Source organism: Gymnodraco acuticeps, unplaced genomic scaffold (assembly GCF_902827175.1).
Source record: "Gymnodraco acuticeps unplaced genomic scaffold, fGymAcu1.1, whole genome shotgun sequence".
Taxonomy (NCBI): Eukaryota; Metazoa; Chordata; class Actinopteri; order Perciformes; family Bathydraconidae; genus Gymnodraco; species Gymnodraco acuticeps.
In genome coordinates, this window is record NW_022991180.1 from 2,868,585 (window position 1) to 2,888,512 (window position 19,928).

General features: G+C 41.8%; 1 protein-coding gene across 1 annotated transcript in view; it reads left to right on the forward strand.

Moving 5' to 3' along the window:
* htra1a (HtrA serine peptidase 1a) overlaps positions 1-17,372 on the forward strand; it is a 28,836-nt gene extending 11,464 nt beyond the window's left edge. The window contains exons 4-9 of the mRNA XM_034237686.1: positions 13,424-13,618; positions 13,700-13,732; positions 13,821-13,935; positions 14,610-14,667; positions 14,812-14,907; positions 16,734-17,372. Of these exons, the coding sequence (XP_034093577.1) occupies positions 13,424-13,618; positions 13,700-13,732; positions 13,821-13,935; positions 14,610-14,667; positions 14,812-14,907; positions 16,734-16,902 (666 nt within the window). The 3' untranslated portion in view covers positions 16,903-17,372. The remainder of the gene's footprint in view (positions 1-13,423; positions 13,619-13,699; positions 13,733-13,820; positions 13,936-14,609; positions 14,668-14,811; positions 14,908-16,733) is intronic.
* The last annotated feature ends 2,556 nt before the right edge of the window (positions 17,373-19,928 follow it).

Genomic DNA, 19,928 nt, shown 5'->3' on the forward strand with positions numbered 1-19,928 from the left:
TGCAAACAACATTCGTAGAGATTCCTTGAGCACAAATTGGACTGTTTTGTAACTAAATATTTGTAAGTTTATAAATCCATATCCTGTCTGGTGCAGATTATGTATCTCTTTAATCTTCCATCCTTCCCTCCCTCATTCCTATGTGCCTCGCTCTCTGCTCCTTACTCTTCTCTCTGTTCAATTAAAGCTAAAAACTGTCAACGTCAGCTCTCCAGAAGCGGCCATAGATAATCAACGAACAATTGGAGCAGTTTATGAGTGAGAACGTTCAAACTTAGGTTTTCCCTGAGTAAAATGACTGTCTTCTGTCTTCCTTTATTTTTCCTTTTCTATGTGAAATTGTAGTTTATTGGTAGCAAGAACCAGTGCGTTCTTGAGGCTGTGGTCTACCCTTCAACTCTGGGGAATACATTAGTCCGTCTACAGCAGATGGAACTTCAGAGAGGAAGGGGGGGGGGGGGAACAGTGCTGTACTCACTTGTTCCTGAGCGGAGAGTATGGGGGAAAAGGAGAAATCAAGAGGGACAGAGAAAAAGCGAGCGATGTGGTCAAGGCCTGGAAAATGGATGCACATGTCTGCAGGACTATGTGAGCTAATAGGCTAATGAGTGCATTGTGTGATGTGGCAAAGGAACAATCATGATATAACACATTATGCTTTAGCTCTTAAAAAGCCTTTCATCAACCTCTGAACTTGGACGTGTTCACATTTACCTGCTTTCGCTCTGACTTGAAAGCTTGCTGACTTGGAAGAACATTTATTTAATCACATCGACTTATATTGACCCCAGCGGACTTGGAAGCAATGCTGCCTTGGAATGACTTCAAACACTCAAACGTACTGTGCAATGAAATGTTCCGTATCATTCCAGATTATTCTACTGCATGGCCTGTGCAGTCATTAACCTTGGCTCTCATGCCCCGGCCACACGAGGACGAAAACGGCCGTTTGCGTTACTGTTTAGTGTCATATAGACCATTCGGCCACACGAGGACGACCGAATACGGCACTAAACGACTGAGGAAACGACAACGGGTCCCAAGGTGGATAGAACGGCATACGCAACGCTCTGGGGGGTCAAACGTCTCCATGTGTGCGCCCTATACGAACATGTTCTGATAGTGATTGCGCAATAGCAATAGCCCCGCCTCTCCCCACCTCTGCTGCTCACCTCCGCGTACCCCGCGCCATTGCTGATGTGTTTCGCCACCAACAACAACAACAATGGCGGATCGCAGAGTTGCTATCGTTCTCCGGACGCTACTGACTATGCTACAGTTCTTTGTGCAACATCTACAGCAGACTTACACATCCGGAGGGGATCTTACTCGCTGCTTTTGTGGATATGTACTGCAGCTTCAGCGATCATTTTCTGATAATGATTGCGCAATAGCCCCGCCTCTCCCCACCTCTGCTGCTCACCCCCCGCGTCAAAGTAAACTGCACACTGAATTCAGATGATTTATCTTTCTCTCGATATGGACATAAACGCGAGTGAAGTCTAATCTGACAGGACGGAGACACCTATCAAACTACCTAAACTAGTTATAAATATGTTTATTTTTACTGTCGGCCAGGTCACTCATTACTGGATCAGCTGCTACATGAAACAGACACTGACGCTGTCCAAAGAGAGGGTGGAAAAAGAGAGGCTCCGTGTATTTATATAATTATATTATATAGAGTCGTTATTCATTTGTTTTAAAGCTCAATAACTAAGAAGACCTTTGACCGGCACTTTTATAATTTTGTCGGAAGGTTTAAACTTTAATTCACGTTGACTGGCGAAAAACTCTGCCCGGTTCCCTCGGCCCCCACCGCGGAGAATAAACAGAAGGGCAACCATGACAACCATGCTTCTTCGCTGCTTTTGTGGAAGAAGTTACAGCGCCACGTACAGGCTCCTGCATATGTACTGCAGCTTCTCCAGCGGTTGGAGCTAAACGGAGCGGTCTCGTGTGGGCAGACACTATCCGGATAACTATTGCGTGTGGACGGAAGCTTGTTTGCGATTGCGTTTGCGTTAATCCTATGCGTTTAGCCGTTTTCGTCCTCGTGTGGCCGGGGTTTTAGTGCTTTGTACTCCAAATGAACGCAGTGAACACATTGATCCTTGCCTTTATTCACACTGCAGGTCAAAACAAAAGTTCAATGGAATGGAAGTCCTGTCTAGCTTAAGGTATTTTGATAAAACACAAAAAACACAACTGTTACAATTGGGATTTGCGTATGACATGTTCAAATGGAAAGGTAAACCCTTTTTTCTTAGGCGGGGTAATGATAAATTGGCTTTTAAAATAATAATGCAATCCTGCCTGTAAATTGTCATTAAGTCCACACACATGCTTAAAGTTAGCCTTTACAAGATGTGCAGTGGTGGCAAGGAAACGACCCTCATTTTCCCCTGAAACACTGGCACTGTTTGGCTCTGATTAATCCAATCACCTGCTCTTCAGAGTCTCAAAAAAACAGTTTTTCTCTGGGAAAAAGGCCTAGACTGTGTTGGAACTGAACTATTATTGTGTGTGTGTGTGTGTGTGTGTGTGTGTGTGTGTGGTGTGTGTGTGTGTGTGTGTGTGTGTGTGTGTGTGTGTGTGTGTGTGTGTGTGTGTGTGTGTGTTGTGTGTGTGTGTTGTGTGTGTGTGTGTGTGTGTGTGTGTGTGTGTGTGTGTGTGGTGTGTGTGTGTGTGTGTGTGTGTGTGGTGTGTGTGTGTGTTGGTTGTGTGTGGGTTTGTGTGGTGTGTGTGTGTGTGGTGTGTTGGTGTTGTGTGTGTGATGTGTGTGTGTGTGTGTGTGTGTGTGTGTGTGTGATTTAGCAAGAGTTAATCGAGGGCAAAATGAGAGGATGAGTGCGTTATAATGAGAGGATAGCAGGGCAAGCCAACTTGTCATTTTGAATGACATTTAAAAGGGAAAATATAGTCGTCCATACTTATAGCTTCTGGGTATTTAATTTCATAAACCTAAAGAGTAATAATAACTACAAATTCCAGTTTATTCAAAGACAATTCACTGAAAGTAGATAACGGATTGCAGTCGACGCAAGTGTCAACTAAAACCTGGAGTCCTTGAGGGCAAGACAGGGTCAAGTTACAGAACATTACTGGCAGGTTATACAAATAATCACAGTTGCAGCCACAGCCAAAACCCTTTTAATGAAAGAGTAATGAATCACCTTTTTGTTCATAAGACTTAATTTAAGTCAATCAAGCCTTTAGCAAGGCTAACCTCACAATGGTATACTCCAAGTTAAGTCTCAAGTCTTTGCACAAAGTAACTGTGACTGCAACAGAGCAAGAAAAGAGAAAGATGCCCATAATCTCTTGCTGCAAACAACATTCGTAGAGATTCCTTGAGCACAAATTGGACTGTTTTGTAGCTAAATATTTGTAAGTTTATAAATCCATATCCTGTCTGGTGCAGATTATGTATCTCTTTAATCTTCCATCCTTCCTTCCCTCATTCCTATGTGCCTCGCTCTCTGCTCCTTACTCTTCTCTCTGTTCAATTAAAGCTAAAAACTGTCAACGTCAGCTCTCCAGAAGCGGCCATAGATAATCAACGAACAATTGGAGCAGTTTATGAGTGAGAACGTTCAAACTTAGGTTTTCCCTGAGTAAAATGACTGTCTTCTGTCTTCCTTTATTTTTCCTTTTCTATGTGAAATTGTAGTTTATTGGTAGCAAGAACCAGTGCGTTCTTGAGGCTGTGGTCTACCCTTCAACTCTGGGGAATACATTAGTCCGTCTACAGCAGATGGAACTTCAGAGAGGAAGGGGGGGGGGGGGGAACAGTGCTGTACTCACTTGTTCCTGAGCGGAGAGTATGGGGGAAAAGGAGAAATCAAGAGGGACAGAGAAAAAGCGAGCGATGTGGTCAAGGCCTGGAAAATGGATCCACATGTCTGCAGGACTATGTGAGCTAATAGGCTAATGAGTGCATTGTGTGATGTGGCAAAGGAACAATCATGATATAACACATTATGCTTTAGCTCTTAAAAAGCCTTTCATCAACCTCTGAACTTGGACGTGTTCACATTTACCTGCTTTCGCTCTGACTTGAAAGCTTGCTGACTTGGAAGAACATTTATTTAATCACATCGACTTATATTGACCCCAGCGGACTTGGAAACAATGCTGCCTTGGAATGACTTCAAACACTCAAACGTACTGTGCAATGAAATGTTCCGTATCATTCCAGATTATTCTACTGCATGGCCTGTGCAGTCATTAACCTTGGCTCTCATGCCCCGGCCACACGAGGACGAAAACGGCCGTTTGCGTTACTGTTTAGTGTCATATAGACCATTCGGCCATACGAGGACGACCGAATACGGCACTAAACGACTGAGGAAACGACAACGGGTCCCAAGGTGGATAGAACGGCATACGCAACGCTCTGGGGGGTCAAACAGCTCCATGTGTGCGCCCTATACGAACATGTTCTGATAGTGATTGCGCAATAGCAATAGCCCCGCCTCTCCCCACCTCTGCTGCTCACCTCCGCGTACCCCGCGCCATTGCTGATGTGTTTCGCCACCAACAACAACAACAATGGCGGATCGCAGAGTTGCTATCGTTCTCCGGACGCTACTGACTATGCTACAGTTCTTTGTGCAACATCTACAGCAGACTTACACATCCGGGGGGGATCTTACTCGCTGCTTTTGTGGATATGTACTGCAGCTTCAGCGATCATTTTCTGATAATGATTGCGCAATAGCCCCGCCTCTCCCCACCTCTGCTGCTCACCCCCGCGTCAAAGTAAACTGCACACTGAATTCAGATGATTTATCTTTCTCTCGATATGGACATAAACGCGAGTGAAGTCTAATCTGACAGGACGGAGACACCTCTCAAACTACCTAAACTAGTTATAAATATGTTTATTTTTACTGTCGGCCAGGTCACTCATTACTGGATCAGCTGCTACATGAAACAGACACTGACGCTGTCCAAAGAGAGGGTGGAAAAAGAGAGGCTCCGTGTATTTATATAATTATATTATATAGAGTCGTTATTCATTTGTTTTAAAGCTCAATAACTAAGAAGACCTTTGACCGGCACTTTTATAATTTTGTCGGAAGGTTTAAACTTTAATTCACGTTGACTGGCGAAAAACTCTGCCCGGTTCCCTCGGCCCCCACCGCGGAGAATAAACAGAAGGGCAACCATGACAACCATGCTTCTTCGCTGCTTTTGTGGAAGAAGTTACAGCGCCACGTACAGGCTCCTTTATATGTACTGCAGCTTCTCCAGCGGTTGGAGCTATACGGAGCGGTCTCGTGTGGGCAGACACTATCCGGATAACTATTGCGTGTGGACGGAAGCTTGTTTGCGATTGCGTTTGCGTTAATCCTATGCGTTTAGCCGTTTTCGTCCTCGTGTGGCCGGGGTTTTAGTGCTTTGTACTCCAAATGAACGCAGTGAACACATTGATCCTTGCCTTTATTCACACTGCAGGTCAAAACAAAAGTTCAATGGAATGGAAGTCCTGTCTAGCTTAAGGTATTTTGATAAAACACAAAAAACACAACTGTTACAATTGGGATTTGCGTATGACATGTTCAAATGGAAAGGTAAACCCTTTTTTCTTAGGCGGGGTAATGATAATTGCTTTTAAAATAATAATGCAATCCTGCTGTAATTGTCATTAAGTCAACACACATGCTTAAAGTTAGCTTTACAAGATGTGCAGTGTGGCAAGGAGAACTGACCTCATATTTCCCCTGAAACAATGGCACTGTTTGTCTCTGTATTATCCATCACCTGCTATTAAGAGTCTCAAACCGTTTTCTCTGGGAAAATGGCCTAGCACTGTGTTGGACTGAACTATTATTGTGTGTGTGTGTGTGTGTGTGTGTGTGTGTGTGTGTGTGTGTGTGTGTGTGTGTGTGTGTGTGTGTGTGTGTGTGTGTGTGTGTGTGTGTGCCCGCGCGCGATTTAGCAAGAGTTAATCGAGGGCAAAATGAGAGGATGAATGCGTTATAATGAGAGGATAGCAGGGCAAGCCAACTTGTCATTTTGAATGACATTTAAAAGGGAAAATATAGTCGTCCATACTTATAGCTTCTGGGTATTTAATTTCATAAACCTAAAGAGTAATAATAACTACAAATTCCAGTTTATTCAAAGACAATTCACTGAAAGTAGATAACGGATTGCAGTCGACGCAAGTGTCAACTAAAACCTGGAGTCCTTGAGGGCAAGACAGGGTCAAGTTACAGAACATTACTGGCAGGTTATACAAATAATCACAGTTGCAGCCACAGCCAAAACCCTTTTAATGAAAGAGTAATGAATCACCTTTTTGTTCATAAGACTTAATTTAAGTCAATCAAGCCTTTAGCAAGGCTAACCTCACAATGGTATACTCCAAGTTAAGTCTCAAGTCTTTGCACAAAGTAACTGTGACTGCAACAGAGCAAGAAAAGAGAAAGATGCCCATAATCTCTTGCTGCAAACAACATTCGTAGAGATTCCTTGAGCACAAATTGGACTGTTTTGTAGCTAAATATTTGTAAGTTTATAAATCCATATCCTGTCTGGTGCAGATTATGTATCTCTTTAATCTTCCATCCTTCCCTCCCTCATTCCTATGTGCCTCGCTCTCTGCTCCTTACTCTTCTCTCTGTTCAATTAAAGCTAAAAACTGTCAACGTCAGCTCTCCAGAAGCGGCCATAGATAATCAACGAACAATTGGAGCAGTTTATGAGTGAGAACGTTCAAACTTAGGTTTTCCCTGAGTAAAATGACTGGCTTCTGTCTTCCTTTATTTTTCCTTTTCTATGTGAAATTGTAGTTTATTGGTAGCAAGAACCAGTGCGTTCTTGAGGCTGTGGTCTACCCTTCAACTCTGGGGAATACATTAGTCCGTCTACAGCAGATGGAACTTCAGAGAGGAAGGGGGGGGGGGGGGGGGGGAACAGTGCTGTACTCACTTGTTCCTGAGCGGAGAGTATGGGGGAAAAGGAGAAATCAAGAGGGACAGAGAAAAAGCGAGCGATGTGGTCAAGGCCTGGAAAATGGATCCACATGTCTGCAGGACTATGTGAGCTAATAGGCTAATGAGTGCATTGTGTGATGTGGCAAAGGAACAATCATGATATAACACATTATGCTTTAGCTCTTAAAAAGCCTTTCATCAACCTCTGAACTTGGACGCGTTCACATTTACCTGCTTTCGCTCTGACTTGAAAGCTTGATGACTTGGAAGAACATTTATTTAATCACATCGACTTATATTGACCCCAGCGGACTTGGAAACAATGCTGCCTTGGAATGACTTCAAACACTCAAACGTACTGTGCAATGAAATGTTCCGTATCATTCCAGATTATTCTACTGCATGGCCTGTGCAGTCATTAACCTTGGCTCTTAGTGCTTTGTACTGCAAATGAACGCAGTGAACACATTGATCCTTGCCTTTATTCACACTGCAGGTCAAAACAAAAGTTCAATGGAATGGAAGTCCTATCTAGCTTAAGGTATTTTGATAAAACACAAAAAACACAACTGTTACAATTGGGATTTGCGTATGACATGTTCAAATGGAAAGGTAAACCCTTTTTTCTTAGGCGGGGTAATGATAATTGCTTTTAAAATAATAATGCAATCCTGCTGTAATTGTCATTAAGTCAACACACATGCTTAAAGTTAGCTTTACAAGATGTGCAGTGTGGCAAGGAGAACTGACCTCATATTTCCCCTGAAACAATGGCACTGTTTGTCTCTGTATTATCCATCACCTGCTATTAAGAGTCTCAAACCGTTTTCTCTGGGAAAATGGCCTAGCACTGTGTTGGACTGAACTATTATTGTGTGTGTGTGTGTGTGTGTGTGTGTGTGTGTGTGTGTGTGTGTGTGTGTGTGTGTGTGTGTGTGTGTGTGTGTGTGTGTGTGTGTGTGTGTGTGTGTGTGTGTGTGTGTGTGTGTGTGTGTGTGTGTGTGTGTGTGTGTGTGTGTGTGTGTGTGTGTGTGTGTGTGTGTGTGTGTGTGTGTGTGTGTGTGTGTGTGTGTGTGTGTGTGTGTGTGTGTGTGTGTGTGTGTGTGTGTGTGTGTGTGGTGTGTGTGTGTGTGTGTGTGTGTGTGTGTGTGTGTGTGTGTGTGTGTGTGTGTGTGTGTGTGTGTGTGTAGAGAGGAAAGCAAAGGAATGTGCCTCTGTGTAGCCATCTGGCCCTGCATTTATCTATCTGTTTATCAGCAACATTGGATACATTTTTCCACAGGAAGGCTGCATATCCCTTTGATGAACAGTCCTGACAGACAAATGCAAGCTTGCAATCAATTATTCGTGTGTCTGTGTCTGTGTGTCTGTACATCGATTTAAAACAGCTTACCACCGGGACCTGGGTGACTTGCTCCATTGCCAGTGGAAAGACACTGCATTGTCCTTCAGAGACAGGCGGAGGGGAAATGAATCCTGTCCTCCTCTCCTCCTGAGTCCTGACCCAACCTTACTCCTTCATCTCTGTTCCCTGTGACCAAAAAAGTTCCCATGCTAAAGGATGCAGTCGTGTGGGAATAGAGCCAAGGAAAATACACACACTCCTGTCGCCCTGCTGGGTCTCGATGCACTTTCCCTTGGTCTACTTGTGGCTGCGTAATAGTTTTCCAAGCCGGCTGAACAGACCTTACCCGAAGCTGTTTCAGGTTACTGTTTAATGGCGTCACTTTAGATGAGGCATGATAGAAAAGGTTTAAATAAACCACAGCTATGGGCAGATGGTTGATAACCAACAGTGTGTTTTACTGACTATCAGTTTATTCAGTTTTTGGAATTCATAAAGATAAGTCTATTATAAAATCGGTCCAAAATGTATTTTTGAGGGGATTAGGAGCATATATGATATAATCTTACCTTGCCTTTAAGGGTAACCTCACCCAATTGACATCACATCATTAACTTTTTTTAATTTCAGGAGCAATGGTACTTCTTTCTCACAGAGACATTGTATTTATATAAACATATTTAAATCAAATTGTAAAAAATGTGTGGAAAGAGATGTTGCTTTCTATTTGATACGTTTTCATTACTAGGCACCATGAACAATTCCATTCACCTGCACTGTATTATTAAAAGTGGATGTCTTAAATGCCAGAACATTAAACTGTCTGCAGCTGGATTTCATGCAAGGTAAATGAGGAAATACTTTTCTTATAATTTCGCCGCTTGTGCCTTTTTATTATCTACCAACTAATTAACTCAACATTCCACAATGTGGGTGTAGTCTTTTGAAAAGAGGAACACATACAGGCGGTGCTATAACCCTCTGGTTTTTAAACTGTGATCCAGGGACCCTGAGAGATGCTTCCGGAGATTCCAGTGTGCTCCCCAAGCCATATAAAGAAGAGTCTAGACTACAATATAGCTTCCCTAGACATATAAACACTTTGTTACTGTGATCGTTTTCACTCACTTTTATCTCTGCATGCACATTGTAAACAATCAGCTTTCCAAAATCTGTTCTCCTGTTCAAGGTCATGGCAGTAACATATTTCAGGAAACAAGATGCAGAGTAATTACTGCATAGATTGCCTTTCATTACCGACTACAGTAAGATTAAACTATATAAATACAAGTATGATCTAATACTTCAAACAGAGTTGTAGTTCAAATACGCTAGGCTGTCTTGCAAGTAAATAAAGACCTCATGTCATAATTTGCTCGGTTCAAAGTTTTTGTGGTGTCTAGCTGGAGCCATGACGCCCCCAAGTCCTCCGAGCTCTCGTGCAAACCTTCACGGAGTGTAACATACACACGAAACTCACAGACATATGTTTGCTCTTATAGAGACTGAAAACCTCTCCAACAACATATGGAAACCATAGTGGTTTCCGTACTGGTGTCAGCTAGGATATGGTTTAGCCAGTGTGATTACATGTTGATGTTACAAACAGTGCCAAGGAGTGCTGAGCGGAGCAAAGGTCTGGTTCATGTGTGGAGTGTAAAACTCATGGGCACAACTTATCTGCTTTTCAGTCGACCTAATATGCTCACACAGGCATTCATAAACGAGTCAATAAGATACCACAACCAGACTAGCAGACAAACTCATATTCACGATATGCCCTCTCTTACCCCTCAGTCTGATCTTATGATCCTCCAACTAGATGTTCTGTATGAGCGTGCTGAATCCTGCCATATTTTTGATCTACATTAGCACAACCCCTGAGGACACACATTCAGAAGTCAGCAGTAAAACCTTATAAATTTGTCTACTTATGAATGTTGCAAGGTGGAACTTATAACAGTATGTTCCCTGCTTTGAAGTCACCTGTATGAAAGGAATAGGAGAGCTTCAGTTACTCCAGTTGAGCTTATATACAGTACAGGTCACTGACCCAATCAAAGCAGCTTCTCAGTGTGAGTGAAAGTGGTCTGGCTGTATATCTAAGCAGTGCTAGGTGTGAGGGTTTTAATTTACACACTTGAGTTTGTGAGGGTTCATGCCCTGGCAGGCTCCTCCCTCTCTGTCTGTGTTTGGTGGCCTATATGTACACATGTGCCTCAAAAACTATTACGGCTCAGTCCATCGCGCTTTGACTGGAGTTTAAAGTTTGCACCTGGTCCTCTGGTCATAAAACGGTAGTTAGTGTAATGGCTTTTAAATGAGCTTCCAAATGAGCATAGCGTAACATTAAACAATGACGCATCTCTACGGCAACTCTGCTGCTATTTTCAAAGCGGTCTGTTTGTCTGACGGCTTATCTTTCTTGCATGGTGTCCCTGATAACATAAATGTGATAAAACCTGGAAAGTGAATCAAGCTACAGAACATGGGGAAAAGTCTGGAATCTTTTACAGCCTGTGCCCTGTGCAACTACTTCTTCAGTAAAAACTGTTTAGTCCTCCATCCTTTAATCTGATGCCCCACTTTTCTCACTTATCTAAGCACACAAACTTGGAAAGCAAAGTTTTATTTTCATTTCAGATCCTATCCTTTTTCAAAACCCTCTGCAGCGTTTGTGGTTTATTTTTCTGAAATGTTCTCAAACTACTGCTCTCTCGCATCCTAAACCAAAAAAATTGTAGGTCATAAACTGGATTTTGCATACACATGCAGCACGCATCGCCTACTATCAAACACAACTGCTTTTGACTCATTCGTCTCACATTCTCAGACTCTTTCCCTGTGGTTTGTGGTGTTTGTTATTCCCTTCTTTCACCTTGCCTCCTTTCTTTAAGTGTGGGTGAAGTCCGAGAGCAATCGTAACCTTCTTCTGAAATAGCATGGTGATTCACTTGGGTGGTCAGGAGAGGCGGGCTCACATGGCGAAATCATTTTCCACAACTGATTCCAGATTGCTGACCTGTCATGATTACTAAGTGATATGTAAACTAGGGGTTTTACAAAAAAGGGCAGTCTGCATGTTCAGTCTCTCCTCTCACCTAGGCGCTGTTGGTTGTCAGCACACTGATGCTTTTTACACTCTTTCTACATCAGTTTTTCTGAATGTATTGTGATTTCATGTGGGTTAGTGTGAACTCTGCTCCTCGTTAAAGTTGGCATTTTGGAGACACAATTGGGTTTTTACTAGATAGCAACAGTCACCATGGCACCACCAGTATCACTAACTGTTATCATACAGTAATCATGGTGACTGCCGGCAGTGGCCCAGTCCTGAATTTCCTGGCATTGACTCACATCCACCTGACGTCCTCCCTCTCTCAGCTGTGTTTCTCTGCTTCCTCCCTCCATCTGGTTATACTCTTATATCCCAGGGAGTGTGAAGGGAGAGGGGCAGCGGGGGTGATTATACAGACTGCTGCTCTCTGTCAGGTGTCTGTTTGTGTGTGTTGGCACGTGCCAAATGTATGTTTTCTGATTTATGCACATGCTTCTACAGCCTGTGTGTTTACTTTCAACATCCGAACAAGCCAACAGGAATCAGGAACATGGGGTTGGACATCTGTGTTTTAAATTTGAGTATCTGTGTGTGTGTGTGTGGAAAGTAGCTTCGAAAACGCTCTCTTCCTCAGTTACCAGCTATCTTTGTCATCTTCTAATAATAACTTCACCTTAAGGGTCGAGATCGTTCACAGCAACAAAACACAGCGACGACTGAACAAAAAGCGTGTCCTACAATCCAGCTTTCTAATTTAATTAACACTTGTTTTCGAATCTGGTGTCTGTAAATGCATTTTGTCTCTTTCTGCAATTATCTATGAAACCAGAGCAAAAGGTTTCCTTGCGTTGGCAGAGACACGTCAAGGTTTATGACTGAAAATGATATGATTTGTGATTTGTCTGCAATTTCTGAGCGTTTGCATGGGTGTGTGTATTTCACATAAATCCTTTTGTCTGTGTGGGCCTACTTGTGTTGCTGTCTGAGTTACCTTGCAGTCTCCTGTGGCTTCTATTTATAGCCCTGAGTAAACAAAATGGATACATAGGAGAAGCATGCGGGACAAGTCCTTTAGTCTAGTGCTTGCCTGCCATAAGAGCATTTGTGTCTCTCCAAGGATCCTCCATGATGTGCCTTTGCATGGGCTTTGACTGTGGGTTTGTCCAGCAGAGATGATTTCATTCAGAAAAAAGGAAAATGTAACTGGGGACAGATGAATATATCCATTGTGTTTGCAGGGGCCAGCTCTCAGCAGCCTGGTTTCCACTGCAGAGTGGAACAGACCTAACCAGAGCTTAAGGTTACTCATTATGTATTGTATATCAGTCAATTTCCAGCATCTGTGGGCTGTGGCACACACCCACTATTAGTAATGATTTGTCAGCTGGTCCTTTAAACCAAAAAGCGTTTGATCCTGATATAAGCATTTTGAGCTGTGTTGTTTGGAGTACATGTCACTTCTTACTGCTTACTGTGGAAAAGGAGTCATTTTCTTTGTGTGGGAGCATTGAGTGGGATGTGTTTAGAATACTGTCAGTGGTTTTGCTATAATTATTTTCCTTCTGTCCGCTCATAAAACACATGATCATGATTAGTCCTTGAAGCTCAGCAGGGATAATGCAGTTCAAATAGAGCAGAGTTTGTGATCTAGAGCTGTTCTCATTAGAAATGTTTAAAATGTCTTACGTTATATTGGTTTTTGTGTCCATCAGTCATCAAAACATATAGGAAATAGTAATGAAATGTATTAACAATGTTACAAAAAATACTTTTTCACAAGCAGAATATATCCAAATATCGCTTTTTTACTTCCTAACCCTTCATACATACCACCTTCAACTAACAGGCCAAGTCAGATCCCTCATGTAGAAGCCGCTGAGGGACAGCCATGCAATAATAAATGTTCCGTTCATAAACGTATGTATTTCTGAACTCCTCTGGAATCTCATGTCATTTTAATTTATAATTGTATTTTATGTTTTCATGACTATGAGATGTAGAGCCTTTTTCTTCTCAGTAACTTTGACCTCCAGTAATGTGAACACTCTCTCCCTCTGTTTTTCTCACACGCAGAACAAGCTTCATATCCTGCCGCTTGGCCGTTCATCTGACCTGAGACCAGGGGAGTTTGTGGTTGCTATCGGCAGCCCGTTTTCCCTCCAGAACACGGTTACCACGGGGATCGTCAGCACAACTCAGCGAGGGGGGAGAGAGCTGGGCCTCCCCAACTCCGACATGGAGTACATTCAGACTGATGCCATCATAAATGTACGTCAATACAAGTGCAGACATACACTTGGTTTTTCTCCAAATCGAAAATAATAAGTCATGTTTCCTTTTGGTTCACAGTACGGCAACTCTGGAGGACCTCTTGTAAATCTGGTAAGCCATTTTTGTGTTGTTGGCAGATCCCTTTTTGCGTACCCCTAATGTTTCTTCTTACAACTGTAATTTCACGTTGATGTTTTAGGATGGCGAGGTTATTGGGATCAACACGTTGAAAGTGACAGCTGGCATCTCCTTTGCCATCCCCTCTGACAAAATTCGAGAGTTCCTGGCGGAGGCTTATGACAGGCTGCAAAGAGGTGTGAGCTCTCAATGACACAACTTATTATGTTTTCATTTCACTGCTTTTATTCCATCACCGAGACAGACTGTAGACAGACTGTAAAAAATTGGCTGCCAGAGTTGGACCAGGATGCACACAGAGTAAAGCAGTTTATAATTCAGCATGCCTTTCTTTGGTTGTTTTTTTCAGCTCTGTGTGCGCTCTTATATATTGACTACATTTTTTGCTTTATGAATCCATGCCAAGCATTACCTAAAAGGATTATGACATTGCAAATAAACTACAAGGCCAAAAAAAAAAAAAGCCAGAAGGTTGGTCTTTTATTTTGTTGCTTTTCACCCTCTACCTCACGTAGAGTTTTGGAACAGCACAAACATGAATTATTACGCTTTATTGATTAGATTTTTTCTATAAATGATGAAATCACTTAAAAACAAGATGATGAAACACATAAAAGATGGAGTTTGTAGATATGTGCATGTCACTCTCTTGCAACACAATTGTAAGATAAGTGAGACTATCTGTAATCCACTGCTTTATCTAAAATAATATTTTCTATCACTCAAATACAGAAAACAATACCCTAGAGCACTTTTATGTATTTGGAGTTCAAAAACAAACCCCTCGAGAAACTAAGTCCAGGCTTTTGCAGGAGAGACTCTTCATGATTGTGTTGTTGTCCATCTCTAGGAAGAGCCGGTGCCAAGAAGAAGTATATTGGTGTGAGGATGATGACTCTCACTCCAGCGTACGTTGCATACTTTTTTGTGCATCAGCAATGAAATTGCACCAATACAGCTTTAATCATGCTTAGAAAATGGAAAATGCACATTTCTTGTTTACTGCTAGATACAAATGATGATGAACTCTCTGTTCCATTTTCTTTCTCTAGGCTGGCGAAAGAGCTGAAGACTAGACACCGTGACTTCCCTGACATCACGTCTGGAGCGTACGTCATGGAGGTCATTGCAAAGACACCAGCTGCAACGTAAGGAGGATATTATGCCCATATGGCTTCATAAGAGTGTGCTCAGTTCAAAATGTGCAAGAGCAAACGTTTTTTTTCTTTCTAAGCAATGGGATATTGTCTTTGGCACTTCATGCTACACACGTGCACCTAACTCCCTCTCATCACTCTCCATGCAGCCCCTTCTCCCCTTTCACAATACAAATAGACAGTATATTTCATTTCCTTGCCTTCAGATTATTGCTCTCCTCTAACTGTCAAGGGTGCATACGCACTTATGGAGAAACACACACAGCTTCCTACACAACTGTCTTAGTAGAACATAAATTCATCCCACAATCGCAGCCCACTCCAATCAGCCACCACCACAGCTCCAGCAGAGTGGGGCTTAGAAGACGCTGAGGTCGGCTATTTCCTTCAAACCTCATGCAGGGAGGTTACGAGCTGCGCTGTGGTTTTCCTGCGCCGGCTCACCCAGCCCTTTCCGAAATGAGCTTCCCCCTGCCGGGCCTTGTCAGAGTTTACTTTGCCTTAATCACCCTGCTCTTTGCATAATAACATTTCTGTGGTTCCTTCTTTTTTTATAATTCCTCAGTTTTTCTGGCCTTCGCTTCCTTTCTTTTGATCTCACTCTCGTTTGTGTTGCTTTATGGCCTTTTGAAATCTTGACCCTGCTGCAGAAAGCTATCCATTTGCCCTGTTAGAGGTGTTAGAGCAGCTGGGTGTAATGAGGGGAGTGCTGAGCTGCAGTTGTGTTTATGGATGTTGTTACGAGTGAAGGTGTGATGGTCTGTGTTCACATGAGGCTGTGATTAAGCAGCTGTGTTGAGAGGCAGCTTTTGATACTGCCCTGGTCTGCGTGTGATTTCATGTTTACTGGTTTGTTTTTTCCTTTTTTAGTTGTACGTTTGGCCACAATGTTATTTTTTGCAAGGCGCCTTTATCTAGCTATTATTCCCATCATGATCACTCACAACGTTAAAATAGTTCCAACAGATGTTAGGTGGATCAAGATTGTGCTCACGGATCTGTAAACAAACCTGACCAAAATACAAGAAGTCAGATACGCTTGTATAGAAAAACATGAGGATAACTGGATTTGAACTTTTTTTGGCGTTCGATTGGTGTGTGATTAGTGATACTTGACATCTGTAGGCAATTAAAATAATCTGTTGTTTTTATTCTTTCAGCTAAAATCTGAATAGGAAATTATATTACCACGGTATACAAGAAGACAGAGGAGATTGTCATAAAAAGGAACATATTTCCTCATTAAAGGATTTAGCGTGATATTGTATATTTTTATCATGGTCAACAATCCCATGAATAGACCAAAACCAATTAAGTGTATGTCTGTCTTTCTTCATCTAAATTAATCTCTTTAAACAGCTTGGCACTGTAGTCAATATTTCCAGCACCAGACAGAGCTCTAGCCTGTATTACCCAGTGCAACAGTTTGGCTCATTGATGTGTTTTTGACAACAGAAGAAGCATAAGAACAAAGGAAGAAATTATGTTGTGCTTAAATGTATCCGTAATAATACTTTATATTTATAGAATAAAGTCATGGTTACGGTTTCATTGTCATTAGGAAAATATTGCATATTTCCACAATTAAATATCAAGTTGGTACACACTGTAAACTGATTAAGATGACAGAACAGCATTAGGCTTTATGTGGTTTTTGTGGCATCTTTGCATTTATTAAACAATTTACAGGGTAGAGATAAAAGGAAAGGAGGTTGCGAGGTCATAACGCTCTACAAAGATAATTAGGACTATAAGGATTACAATGGCATATTTTTATTTTATCATTGGTCATATCTTCTTCTTCTTTTCTCTTCCAGTGCTGGACTCAAAGAGCACGACGTCATCATCTCGATCAACGGCCAGAGGATCTCATCAGCGACTGACGTCAGCGCCATCATCAAGAAGGAAAACACACTGAGAGTAGTTGTGCGCCGGGGAAATGAGGACGCTATCCTTATGGTTGTTCCAGTAGAGATCGACCCCTGATCCTCCACAAATCACAGGAGCAGGAGCGAGGTTTTACTTATCGCCAGTGGACCTTATATTGGAGAGGGGCTTCGACTGACACACCCTCTCCTGGTGCCAAAGGCCAGTGGTGCCACACATCCAGAAAGAAATCTGGCTTTGCCTTGAAAGAAACGACTGTACAGGTGCTCCAGAAGCAGTGCTGTACTCACGTGTGTTCACTTTTAGTCTTTAATGTTTTGATCAATGCTAGTATACTGTTTGGTCTCAAACATAACAAATTGATCAATGGCATACAGTTTTAATGCGGTTTTTTTTTTTCCATGTTTTGTGTCTTTCTTAAATGGACTTTTGCTAGGTCAGGTCTTCCACAGCAATTTTAAGCAATCTGAGCAAATCTGGTTTGTATAGTTGTCATTTTTAACTCCTATTTTAAAGTACTGTAGAATGTTTTTTGTTGAGTTTGTGAAGAAAATAAAGGGTTTTCCTTATTTAGTTTTCAAACACTCTATCTTGGCTTTCTCTTTTTCTTTCCATCTTTCTGTCACACTCATTTTGTAAATGACTGCACCCAAGCCAAGGCAAGGCAAGGCAATTTTATTTATATAGCACTTTTCAGCACGTGGCGATTCAAAGTGCTTTACAGATTAAAAGCAAAATACATTTAAGAACAAATACAGCATAAATACATTATTAAAAAGGCATTTAAAAACAGGCATAAAAAGCAAAGGTAATGAAATAAATTAAATAAATAAATAAACACAGCAGGTACAGAATACATGACTGAAAAGGCATACTGTAGTGTGAGTATGGGCAGCTCAATTAAAAGCAGCGGCAAATAGGTGCGTTTTTAGACGGGATTTAAAAATAGGAAGTGTTTCGGCGGACGTGCATGATTTAGGCAGTTTGTTCCAGATTGTTGGGGCATAATAACTAAAAGCTGCTTTTCCATGTTTAGTGGTTATTCTCGGAACAGAGAGCAGACCCGACCCAGAAGACTCCTGGATGCTTCATAGTGATGGAGTAGGTGGTCTATATACTTTGGTCCTTAGCCATTTAGTGATTTAAAAACTAGCAATAGTATTTTAAAATCAATTCTTTGGCAGACTGGAAGCCAGTGTAATGATCTCAGAACCGGAGTGATGTGATCCACTTTTCTAGTGTCAGTGAGTACTCAGCAGCAGCGTTCTGAATCAGCTGCAGCTTTCTGATAGATTTTTTAGTGAGCCCTGTGAAGACACTATTGCAGTAGTCGAGTCTACTGAAAATAAAAGCATGGCTGACATTACAATATTTTCTTTGTTTGTGTGAGGTTTACTTAACCATTGCTGGTGCTCACGCTCACAAACACAAAGGGGAGATAAAAACCAATTGAGATCTGGTTTAAATTCTATTTTATTGCCTTCATATGGTCTTGATAGCTGTGTGGTGTGACTGTTGGGCCCGGGGCTGTGCAGGCTGACCTCAGAGACAGGAGCGCGAGCCAAGCACAGATCCGACCCCTCGATGCAGTGGCTCGCATGAATACACTCAATGTTTTGGTAGAGATTTTTGTTTACCACATCGATTTGGATGAAGATGACTAAGTTGATGTCATAGCTACAGAAACCAGCACATAAGAAAGTCTCTGACCATCACTACATGTGAAATCTAGTGTGGAAACACTGTGCTTTTATTTTCTATTTCAACCCATAACTCAAATGAAAAGTCTGCCATGCTCCACCGTCTACAGGAAGATAAAACTGAACTTCAACAGATTTACAAGAATGTGTTAAAGTCACAGAGGAAGATATTTTGGCATTCAGTAATGCGGTTACCCAGTTTCTACATTTGAATTTGAGACCATACCTCTAATAACCAGTGGATGTTTATCCTTCACACCCCATTTTCCATTCCCATACACCACATGGAAGCTACATTACAGATGCTTTCCCATGATGTTGAACTTCCTACATACACATTATCTCCAGGATCTAGTGGATAATAAAAACATATTTGGACTTGTCATCATATACTGGTCACCGAATTATGGATGTGTACATTTGTGGTCAGAGGCCAAAGGTGCAATTGAAAAAAGAATAATGAAATACTGAGAGAAGCGTGACAGAAAGTGGTGCTGCCATCTCATGGTCCTGTATCAGAGTTGCAGTTTCTCTGATTAACCCATCCAACTATGTTGCACACAAATTTGACACAGATGTTACACACAAAATTAAAGGTCTATGTTTTTTATTTCACTTGGCATTTGCATGATTTCTGACTCATTTATTCCAACATTCAGGAAGATTACAGCATACATAGCATTGGACTCAGCAGTAGAGTTGGCCTGTTGAATTGAGTAATGACTGCCAAACTGCCATGACCTGCGCTCAAAAATAATCACTCATCGAGGCAAGGCCTTATTACCTCACCATCTCTGAGTGACTCCCTGTCACTTGCGGATGCCAAAAACAATCTATATGTTCAAAACTGACCGAATATGGTGTGTTTTTCTTTCTCTTATCTTTGTCCAAATGTTGCATTATGATGATTAAACATTTGGTAATTTGGTTAATTGTGATTGAAGACAGAACTCATGTGAATCTTGGGAACAGAAATATGATCATGGATGTGGCTCTTTGCCGTTAATGTCATGATATTACAGTAATATAGAGAACAACTGTGACCCCATGACATAATTAAAACAAATATAGAGCTATACATTATGAGTTATATTGTTTTCTTGCCTTCCAATAGAAGTTTGTATCCCTGTCTTTTAACTGAAACCAGCCATTTCCACAGAGCTGACCCCAGCTGTATCTTTCATGTATCTTTCACTTCCATGATTTGAAGTGAATGTTGTGATGTCTGTTCAGGCTGAGTAATGGTCATTTCAGTGTTGATTCAGTTGGGATCACTTTGGCTTGCAGACCCAAGCTGTTTATAACACACTATGTAATTATTTGATACTATCTGCACCCCAGATCAGTGCCAATGTTGGCGATCAATGCGTGATTCCAGCATGCTGCAGGTCTTTGAACGTTCAGTCTAGTGAGCACATAGTGATC